Raw genomic sequence first — 11,793 nt, 5'->3', positions numbered from 1 at the left:
CCCAAAGTGATATACAAATTTAATGCAATCCCCATCAAAATTCCTATGACATTTCTCACAGAAATGGAAAGAACTATACAGTTATTTATCTGGAATAACAAAAGACCACGAATAGCCAAAGCAACGCTGAGCAAAAAAAATAAAGCTGGAGGTATTACTCTACCTGACTTTAAACTATACTACAAAGCTATAATAACCAAAACAGCATGGTATTGGTATAATAACAGAGACTCTGATCAATGGAATAGAATAGAGCACCCTGAAATCAACCCACGCACTTACTGCCATTTGATCTTCGACAAAGGCATCAAGCCTATTCACTGGGGTCTGGACTCTCTCTTCAGCAAAGGGTGCTGGGATAACTGGTTATCCATTTGCCGGAGATTGAAACTAGACCCATACCTCTCACCATGTACTAAAATCAACTCAAAATGGATCAAGGATTTAAATATACACCCCGAAACAATAAAACTTATTAAAGAAAACATAGGAGAAACCCTTCAGCAAATAGGGCTGGGCACAGACTTCATGAATATGAACAATTAGTAAATTCTAATCAGTTATGTTTTCTCCAATGGACAACTGACACATATTTATTTATAAAACTACTTTCTTTTTATTTTTTATATTTCATATTTCCACTTCTAGAAAGATTTGCTTTCTTTCCTTTTTTCTCTCCTCTTTTTCCCCCAATTCTTTGTGTCTTCACCCCAATAAATTCCATTACTGACCAAAACTGGTGATAGATTTACAAAAATAGATAAATAATTTCAAGTGCAAATTGGCATGATAAAGAAATAGTGCTATTAATCTTTGAGTGCTTACAAATATGAACAAACTAATACAGAAATCTTCTTTATTCCTCCTCTAATTTCACCTGTATTTCCTCAGGCACTAGCATTCAGGATAAATAAAAGCTCCCCCCACCCCCACAATTAGTATCATTATAGTACAGAGTCCTTCTTCACTGAAAAAATATATTATTTCAACCTAAACATGACTTAAATAGGCTTCTGTAAATTATGCTGGTGATATGATTACTATTTATAACATTTGTGTATAAGCAAAAATGTTTTCGAATTTCTGTATAACCTATTTGGAAAAGAAACATAATTATAGAAAAATCTTTAAACACATGTAAAACTTAGTAATTATTAAATTTTCACTTTCTGCTGTTTCTTTCACATTTTAAAAATTAATAAACTATTTTTTTTTCTTTTTGTCTTTTTTACTGACCAGTAACGGGATCGCAACCCTCGGTGTCGCGCCCGTACCAGGGACCAGCAACGGGATCGCAACCCTTGGTGTTGTGCCCGCACCGCACTCAGCCAGTGAGTGGGAACTGGTCTTCATATGGGATCCGAACCCTCGGCGGGAGCGCTGCCACACTCCCAAGCGGCGCACTCTCCAGTGCGCCACCAGGCCAGCCCAAAAATTAATAAACTATTTTTTAGAACAGTTTTAGGTTCACGGAAAAACAGCAGAAAGTACAGAAAGTTCACATATACCCCTAGTATCATCCCCTAACCCCACAACACTTTGCTTTCAGATAGTGTGTCTTTATAGGTGAAGAGAGTTTCTTGTAGACAGAACATTGTTGGTTCTTATTCTATAATACATTGAGACACTCCATATCTTTTAATTTGGGCATTTAATCATCTGTTTACATTTAGAGTTATTATTTATTTTTTAACTTTAATTTATCAATATAAAATGCAGTTGATTTGCATCCCTTTACCAAGTCCTCCTTTCCCCTCAACCCCCATCAACATCATATCTGTTCACTTAACAAGTTCAAGGAATTATCGTGATTGTTGTGTCTTCTTCCTGCCCCCCCCCACCAGTTTGTTTGTTTCTATGTTTAGTTATTAATTTATTTTTATGAGCTCACACATAAAAGTGAGAACATGCAGTATTTCTATCTCTCTTTCTGTGCCAGGCTTATTTCACTTAATATAATTTTCTCTAAGCCCATCCATGTTGCTGTGACTGGCAGTAAGTATTTCATTCATTTTTACATCCAATTCTTTTTTACATTCCATTGTTTAAACATACCACATTTTCCTTATCTACTCATCTGTTGATGGGCATTTAGGCTGGTTCCAATGCTTGGCTACTGTAAATAGAGCTGCAATAAACATGGGAGTACAGGTATCCCTTCGACATGATGATTTCCATTCCTCTGGGTATATATCCAGCAGTAGAATAGCTGGGTCATATGGTAGATACATCTGTAGTTGCTTGAGAAACCTCCATACCATTTTCCATAAAGGCTACACCAATTTACAGTCCCACCAACAGTGTAGGAGGGCTCCTTTTTCTCTGTATTTTTTCTCTGCATCCTCACCAGTATTTATCATTCACAGTCTTTGGGATTTTAGCCATCCTAACTGGAGTGAGATGGTAGCTTAAAGAGGTTTTGATTTGCATTTCCCAAATGCTCAGTGATGTTGAGGATTTTTTTCATATGCCTGTTAGCCATTCATATATTTTCTTTTGAGAAATGCCTATTCAGCTCTTTTGCTCATGTTTTAATTGGGTTACTCTTTTTTTTTTGCTGTTAAGTTGTTTAAGTTCCTTGTATCTTCTGAGATATTAATCCTCTGTCAGATGTATACTTTGAAAATATCTTCTCCTACCCTGTTGGTTGTCTTTTTGCTCTGTTATTTCTTTCTTTTGCAGTGCAGAAGCTTTTTAGTTTGATATAATCACAATTGTTTATCTTTTCTTTGGTTGCCTGTACTTTTGGAGCCATATTCATAAAGTCTGTGCCCAATCCTACTTCCTGGTGCTTCTCTTATTTTTTAAGGAGTTTTATTGTTTCAGGACATATATTTAATTCATTAATCCATTTTGATGTGATTTTGCTATATGGCAAGAGGTATAAGTGTAGTTTCATTCTTCTGCATACAGATGTCCAATTTTCTCAGCACCATTTACTGAAGAGGTAGTCTCTTCCCCAGTGTGTATTCCTGGTATCTTTGTCAAAGATCAGATGGCTGTATATGTGGGTTGATTTCTGGATTCCCTATTCTGTTCCATTGGTCTATGTGTCTGTTTTTAGGCCAGTACGATGCTGCTTTGGTTACTATAGCTTTGTAGTATAGTTTAAGGTAGGTAGTGTTATGCCTCCAGTTTTATTTTTTGCTCAGGATTGCTTTGGCTATTCATAGTCTTTTGTTATTTTTCTCTGGTTGTTCTGTAGATCCTTTTTTCTGGTCTTACTGTCTTCCTTTGTGGTGGAGTGGATTTACATTTTTATTTCTCTAGCTTTACATTTTGTTTTCTCACTGTTTTTAGTATTCCTCAAAAATTTCTGTGCTATAGGTTACCATGAGGCTTACAAAAAACGTGTTATAGTTTTAACAAATTACTTTAAGCTAATAATTTAACTTTGATATCTAAGAAAAAAAACAAAACAATGCCAACTTTATGTTTTGGCATCATTCCCCTCACTTTTTAATATTTTGTTGTTCCAATTTACATCTCTTAATATTGCCTGTCTCCTATGGTTGTTACATATTGGTTTCTAATTTCATTCCACTAAGGTCAGAGAAGATACAATGTATAACATATACCTTTTAAGTCTATTGAGACTTCATTTGTGGGCTAACATATTGTCTATCCTGGAAAATATCCCTTGTGCACTTGGGAAGAACAAGTAGGCAGTTGTTGTTAAGTATGGTATTCTGTATATGTCTGTTGTATCTAGTTGCTTATAATGTGTTTTGGTGTGGGTCTAGTTGAGTTCAACTTATATGGTGCTTGCTCAAATTCTTGGAAACTTACATTTATGTCTTCCATCAAATTTGTTAAGTTTTCAGCCGTTATTTTTTCAAGTATTTTCTTTCTCTGTTTCTCTTCTCCTTGAACTCCCACATGAACATAGACTGATCTACCTGATGATGTCCCTTATGTCCTTTAGCCTCTGCTCACTTTTCTTCGATCTTTCCATTCCTCAGACTCAATAATTTCCATTGTCCTATCTTTAAATTTGCTGATATTTTCCTCTGCCTGCTCAAATTTGTCTTTGAATCTCTCTAATAAATTTTTCATTTCAGTTATTGTACTTATCAACCCTACAATTTCCTTTTGGTTTCATTTAAGGTATTCTATTTCTTTATTAATATTTACATTTTGTTCATACATTGTTTTCTTGACTTTCTCCATATTTTCCTTTAGGTCTTTAAACATCTTTAAGCAGCTGTTTTAAAGCCTTAGTCTAGCTGATCTGCCATCAGGTTTTTTTTCAGGAAAAGCTTCTGTTGATTTATTATTTTTTTCCATTCAAAAGTCTAAATTTCCCTGTTTCTTTATAGGTCTTGTGACTTTTTGTTGAAAGCTGAACATTTGAATCTAGTAATGTGTTAACTCTGGAAATCAGATTCTCTCCCTTCCCCAGGCTTTGCTGTTTTTATTACACTTGTGTTAATTTATTATTTTTGTTTTTGTTTTTTATTGCTGTAGGCTGTCTCTGTGCCTCAGGTGTAAACTTAAGGAATTCTCATTCCCTAGTCTTTAATGACTGGCTCCTGAAAAGGTAAAAATAAAAAATAAAGGGAGCTTTAAAAGACATCATGTCTTTAAATACCTTTGAATCACTTCAGCTGGAGGGAAAGGAGCTTGCAACAATGGGGCAAGTGCATCAATGTCTCTGCCTGCCTGTTTACCTGCACCTCTATGTTCAGAAGCAGCAATTGGAACACAGATACCTGATATTTAAGGACAGCATCCTTTTTGTTAACCCTGACTTATGCAAGCTGCCTCTAGAACATATGCATAGCTGCCTGCCAGGGGGTTTGGGGTAGGAAACAGGTAGCTACTACTGTACTAGCAAGAGCTGAAATTGACTGAAATTAATCATGATTTATCATGCCCAACGTCCCCTGAAAGTTGCCAGCGTTTATAGACTCCAGTATACCAAAATAATTACATCAGTCAGATTTTGCCAGTACACTTGCTGTTTAGGTGGGGAAAGAGATTCCTAGTGCTCTTCATGGCTTAATGGCTCATTGTTTTTTAGCACAGAATAATATTCCTTTGTCTGGATATAGCACAGTTTATTTATCTACCAATCTACTGGTTGCTTCCAGTTTGGGCAATTGTGCTTAAAGCTGCTAAAAACATCTGAGTGCAGATTTCTGTGTGAACATAAGTTTTCAGTTTACTGAGGTAAATAAAAAGGAGTGTGACTACTGGATTGTATGGTAAGAATAGGTTTACTTTGGTAAGAAACTGCCAAACTATCTTTCATATTGTCTATACCATCTTGTATTTATACCAGTGATGAATGAGAGTTCATGTTGTTCCACACCCTTGCCAGCATTTGTTGTTTGGATTTTGGCTATTATGACAGGTGTATAGTGGTACCTCATTGTTATTTTAATTTGCAATTCCCTAATGACATATGATATTGAACATCTTTGCATATGCTCACTTGCCATCTATATATCTTCTTTGGTGAGGTGTCTGTTCAGCTCTTTTGCCCATTTTTTAAAATCAGATTATTCATTTTCTTGTTGAGTTGTATGAGTTATTTGTATATTTCAGATAACAGCCCTTCATCAGATATGTCTTTTAGAAATATTTTCTCCTAGTCTGTGGTTTGTCTTCTTATTCTCTTGATACTGCCTTTCACAGAACATAAGTTTTTCATTTTAATGAAGTACAGCTTATCAATTATTTCTTTCACAGAAGTCAACTTTGAGTAGTAGCTAAAAAGTCATAGCTAAACCCATGTTCACCTAGGTATTCTATGTTAACTTCTTGGAGTGTTATAGTTTTGCATTTCATAAGTAGTTCTGGGATCTGTTTTGAGTTAATTTTTGTGAAAGGTGTTAAGGCCTGTTTCTAGATTCATTGTTTTGTGCCTGTATAGCCAGTTGTTCCAGCATCATGTGTTATAAAGGCCATCCTGCTCTACCGTATTGACTTTGCTCTTATGTCAAAGATCAGTTGAGTATATTTATGTGGGTCTATTTCTGGGCTCTCTATTCTTTTCCATTGGTCTATTTCTCTAACCTTTTGCAAGTACCACATTGTATTACTGTAGCTTTATGGTAAGTCTTAAAGGTGGTGAGTGTTAGTCCTCCAACTTCATTCTCCTTCAATATTGAGTTAGCAATTCTAGGTCTTTTGCCTCTCCATATAATCTTTAGAATCAGTTTACTGATATCCACAAAATAACTAGCTGGAACTCGGATAGAGATTGCATTGAATCTGTAAACCAGGTTGGGAAGAACTGGCATCTTGAAAATATTGAGTCTTCCTATCCATTAACAAGGAATATCTTTCTATTTATTTGTTCTCCACTAATTTCATTCATCAGAATTTTGTGTTTTCTTCATGTAAATTTTATACATATTTTGCTATACTTATACCTAATTATTTCATTTTTTAGAGTGCTATTATAAATGGTAATGCATTTTTAATCTCAGATTCCGCTTATTCATTATTGGTATATAGGAAAGCAATTGACTTTTGCATATTAACTTGTATCCTCAACCTTGTTACAATCACTTTAGTCCCATATTTTTGGTCAGTTCTTTCAGATTTTCTGCATAGATGAGCATGTCATCTGCAAAGACAGGTTTACTTCTTCTTTTCAAATCTGTATACATTTTGTTTCTTTTCTTTCTTTCTTTTTTTTTTTTTTTTTGTCTTACTGTATTAGCTAGAACTTCCAGTCTGATGTTAAAAAGCAGTTTAGGTTTTCCTACTATGGCAATCTTCCTGTCTCTCTAATTTGGGGGGCAGTACTTTGCCATGGGATATCAATTCTCTGATGGATATAAAAAGAGGTCTTTATTTTTCAATTTGTTTGGCTTTTAACTTGTCATTAGAATGGAGTGGTAATTTCTAAGCTCCTTACATATCGAACTGGAAACCAGAGTCCCTCTGCTAACTCCTTATTTATTAAAAACAAATAAAGTACTTCTAAATCTATGCCAATACATCTTTACTGTAACTACCAGTATATCTTGATTTATTGTTTTTTAGTTTCCAAAATTAGGTAACATAGCATTTCTATGTTGACATAAAATTTGGTATGCCTTTGTTCTTAAATAGCTTTTACGGGTATAGTCCAACAACTTAAATACTTTTAAAATTCAAAGTTAAACAACTTGTCCATTAAAAAATAGGACAAGACAAAAAATGGCATTTTATTTTTAAAAATCTATGATTTTGATTAAAATGTAAAAAAAATTACCATTAAATATATAAATACCACTTCATTTAAAAATCTAAATTATGTACTCAAACACTAATATTTAAAATTTCTAGATTATTTTTCAAAAGGATTATAAAAGTTACGTAATACTTATATAATCTTTATTAAATGATATCTACAGTTGCCAAGGAGATGGAACAAAATGTTAGAAGCTTTTGTTATTTTGGTAGTCAGCATGAATAGTTACACAATTAATGATTCTGCATTACTGCAAATAGAAAATATTCAACTGAAGGTCCATTTCAAATTTGTATTCTAAATGTGACAAACTATTTCACATATTAAAAAGTAAATAAACATATTTCCTTGTGACAGGTAAAATATTTCAGATAAATTTTATAAACACTTCATTATCCTTGCTTTAGAATATGTTTCATTTTTATGTAAGCCACTTAAGAATTGTCATGTCTAGTCCAAAGACGTTTTGCTGCAGAAAATGTAATCTTTTGGCCCGGAAACAAAACACACACTTTACCAATGAAGTACTAAACGTTGCAGTTCGCCGAATACTGCAGCTTTATCATGGATTCAAAAAGAAAGCTTGAGCATTTTGTCACCCCACATGCAACTGAAGTGTCAGTAGCCTGGCAACTACAGCCCTTCTGGGGATATTATTTCCATTTTTTTAAACTAAATTCTGTTTTTGGTTTCAATTTCATACCGTATGAAATACACAGACACTCAATAATTACACTAAGTGTGCTAATAAGTTCAATAGAGAATATATGGTGAGGATGCTTTACACAGAGAGTGAATGAAATATAAGAAAAGATAAGAGTATATTTTTAATAAGTTTTTCATAGGTGATAAAGCTCATTTTTGATTATGCAAGATTATTATGATATGAAAGAATCATAATAAAATTTAAAATACAGATTATACTGCCAAAAACAAAATTATAAAACTAAATTTAAATCAAATTCACTTAGATGTGTTTGTATAAATACAAACATTTGCCATAAATACTAATATGTCAAAACATAAATGTCAATTTAGTGCTCTAAAGATTAAATTCTACATTTAATTTCTTCCTTTTTCCTTCCTTCCTTCCCTCCCTCCCACTCTCCCTCCCTCTCTCTCTCTGTCTGTTTCTCTCTCTCTTCTGTCATAAGAGTGTTACAGTGAACCTCTTTGCATGTAAAGCTTTATGTGCATTTAGGTACACTTTCCATGTGCTGTGTTCCTAGAAGTGGAATTACTATATCAAAGTGTTTGGACACTTTTAAGTATCTTGATATAAACAGTACTGCTAAATTACTTTCCAGAATGTCTACCTCTATGTCACACACACGAAAAATCTTAATTTTGCTTTAATTTGTTGTTCTTTAATTTTCTATTTTTTCTTTTTTGTCTTTTTTCGTGACCGGTAAGGGGATCACAACCCTTGGTGTGGTGTCGCCCGCACTGCGCTCAGCCAGTGAGTGCACCGGCCATCCTTATATAGGATCCGAACTCGTGGCGGGAGCGTTGCTGCGCTCCCAGTGCCACACTCTCCCGAGTGCGCCACGGTGCCGGCCCTTCTTTAATTTTCAATGAGAGCACATGTTTGTTATTCATATGTTTGTTAATAATTTGCATTGTCTTTTTCTAAACTATCTGGAAAGATTTTTCAAAGATCATTGATCCACAGAAAATGATTATTTTCAGGCTGCACTGAGTAGACAGGAAACACTACATATCTAATTCACAATTTTTAACTCAAAAATACAGCTTATCTTTTCTTGTGAACATTAAAAAAATAACTATATTGAAGAATCTGCTATGCTGAATACTGATTATATAGGATATGTATGCATACATACATAACCTGAAAAACAGTAAGCTGGGTTTTTGGAAGAAATTAAAGTCAATATTCACGTGTCAATTTTCTCCATTTAGAATAGGACCTTTCATTCTCACCTACATCTGCGTAAGCATTGGTCAAAACTTGAGCCAGAAAGCACTTAAACTCACGAAGATGACATGGTAATTTTAGGGTCAATCAATTTCCATATTTAAGAACAGCTACTCTTTCAATATGTCTCAGAATAAAGAATCCATTTACAAAGGCCCATAGTAGTATTACAGGGCAAGGAGGAAAGATTTTGAATCCTCTTAATCTCCATGAGCTGCTCCAAAGCCACCTGTAAAAACACATATTTTAGTAAAAAGCATTTTTCTCAAAATCAGTCCCCATACCTGTCAAATTAGACTATCATCCCTATCCCCTCTTATGGAGAAACATATGGACTGCACTTGAAAAAAATCTTATCCAAAACATCAGAAATGCACTTGTTATTTAAAATGTACTCACACATATAAACAAAAGATACTGGTATTGTAGTGGTGTGAGCATGTGTGCGTGCATGCGTATGTGTGTTCAGTGGGACTTGAAGTGCTACTATATTAAACTCATAACTTGAAATATTTCCATCATTTATGGATAAGGTTGGAATCCAGGATAAAAAGCTACTCACTAACTTTCAACGTCTTTTCTGAAGAATGCTTTAGGATTCACAGTAAGACTGTTATTCTCCAGAGTTAAATATTTACTGGGTCTAGAGATGTTTACCAACTTTGTTTCACAGCTAAAGAAAAAAAAATCAGAAAAAAAAGACCAAGAGGTTTTACACTACTGAGGATTTATAATTAAAAAGAAGTAAAATACCAGAAATATCTGTGACTGAAGTAATTAGAATGGGAATCCAGAGAAGAAAGAAGGAAGAAAAATAAAGTACTATATATTTTTATCAGCATATACTGTTGAGTAACAACGGGAAAAAATCTGGTCTTATTGCATAAAGATATTTTTGCTTTTTTGTTCCTCTAATTAATAAAAAGAAAAATCTACAAAATGTCTTTATTTACAGAATTAAGAAATCCTCCAATAAAAAGGAGATAATCAAAGAGAAAAAATATATTATTCTAAACTAATTCATTTTAGCAATGTGAATTTTTAAAGAGCATTTTTTTCTACTATTGTAATAATAGATCAGAATATGAGCAAAAGTTGTCACAGGAACAGTGCAATTCCTTTTGAAACATAATTAATTGCCTAAAAATCTATCAGATACAATATGGCACTCTTCTTCAGAATTTTTTGTATCTTCTTTTAATATTCTTATAATCATGGTATTATCATACGTTTATCTTCTATTACATTAAATATTTTTCTATGTGTGAATTGACTTTTTTGAAATTATTGCTATTTTCAAGATTAATCTCATTATATAATATGCTATTTTACATTTAAAGACTAAAGACAATCTAAGAACATTATTAAGAATTCATTTGAAATTAGGATAGGAAAGAAAGGTCTCTTCATTAATATATTATTATAACTATCTTTACATATTATATTCTTACCTCTGTTTTAAAACCTATCAAAGTGTTTTATTTACCCTCAGAATTTTGCAATACAAAAATATCCACAATATAAATGACACAGAAATACAGATAGCAGCAAAGCAGAAAATAATCACAGAGAATTATAAATACAACATAAATATATCTTACTCTTTGAAGTCCTTCATACCAATCATCTTGCTCAAACCAATGTGAAATGTAAGTCATCCAAGCCATAGAATATTTCTACTTTAATCAAGGCAATTGGAAACTCGGCATCAGAATAGTCAGCACCTAAGGTGACAACAATGTGTTTCAACCAAACAAGCTTTACCAAAATCTCCCTTTTGAAATAATGTTCAGTACAAGAAGCTAGAAATGAACAAACATTTCAGTTGAAATAGTTTGTAAAAACAACAGTATCTGTTAAAAGAATGCTAAGTCAGAACTAAAAGCCTATATTCAAATAAGAAATAAATCAGATTATAATTATGTTGTTGTATAGTACCACAGAATGCTATATCAAATATTTTATTAGGCTTTCAATTTACATTCTAAAAATCATGTTAGATTTAACTTGTAAGAAATAGGCAAATGATTTCTAAAGTTTACCAAGTTAAAGATAAGGAATGCAAGAAAATCACAAAACAGGAAGTAGCAGATTAGCTCTATTTTCACAACCTCAGGAGTTGGACATAAAGCTGGATATAGAAAGTTTCTAGGTTAAAAGGTGTACAATGACAAAGCCAACCCCATATGTGTTTGCTTCCAGCTCCATACTTGAGAGTAAAATCATTTTACAGTTAGCTGATGGCTGATCACCTAACTCAAAAAACTTGAAACACTATATTGCTTAAGACAGTGCTAATATGTTCAACAGAGAGTCAAAATCACATTAATTTGATTTCATTTTGATTTTACTCACTTCTGGAAGAAATTATTTACTAGCCATGGTAAATGAGATATTTCTTACTACACTGGAGAATATGTGGACTTCAAAATATCTTCTATAAAATTTAGATGCTTAACCAAACATAAAACAGCTTCCAAGTGATCTTTTCCTGACCAAATTCATAAACCTTTATGCTTCGAGACAAAAGAAAGGAGGAAAGAAAATAGGGCTGGTGGGAGGGAGAAAGGGAGGGAGGGAGGGAGGGATGGAGGGAGGGAGGGATGAAGGAAAGAAGAAGGAAGGAAGGAGAAAGAGAGATAGAGAAAAAAAGGAAGGAAGGAAGGAA

At 33.4% G+C, this 11,793-nt stretch overlaps 1 protein-coding gene across 1 annotated transcript in view; it reads right to left on the bottom strand.

The window, feature by feature from the left end:
• Positions 1-10,800, bottom strand: part of LOC103608375 (WD repeat-containing protein 17-like) — a gene marked incomplete at its 3' end in the record, with an annotated part of 42,016 nt that extends 31,216 nt beyond the window's left edge. The window contains exon 1 of the mRNA XM_008592816.1: positions 10,727-10,800. Coding sequence (XP_008591038.1) covers positions 10,727-10,792 — 66 coding nt within the window. The remainder of the gene's footprint in view (positions 1-10,726) is intronic.
• Between the last annotated feature and the right edge of the window lie 993 nt (positions 10,801-11,793).

This window comes from Galeopterus variegatus, unplaced genomic scaffold (assembly GCF_000696425.1).
Source record: "Galeopterus variegatus unplaced genomic scaffold, G_variegatus-3.0.2 Scaffold8360, whole genome shotgun sequence".
In the NCBI taxonomy this organism is placed as follows: Eukaryota; Metazoa; Chordata; class Mammalia; order Dermoptera; family Cynocephalidae; genus Galeopterus; species Galeopterus variegatus.
Note: the sequence above shows the minus strand (reverse complement) of the source record. Positions and strands in the feature narration are given on the sequence as shown.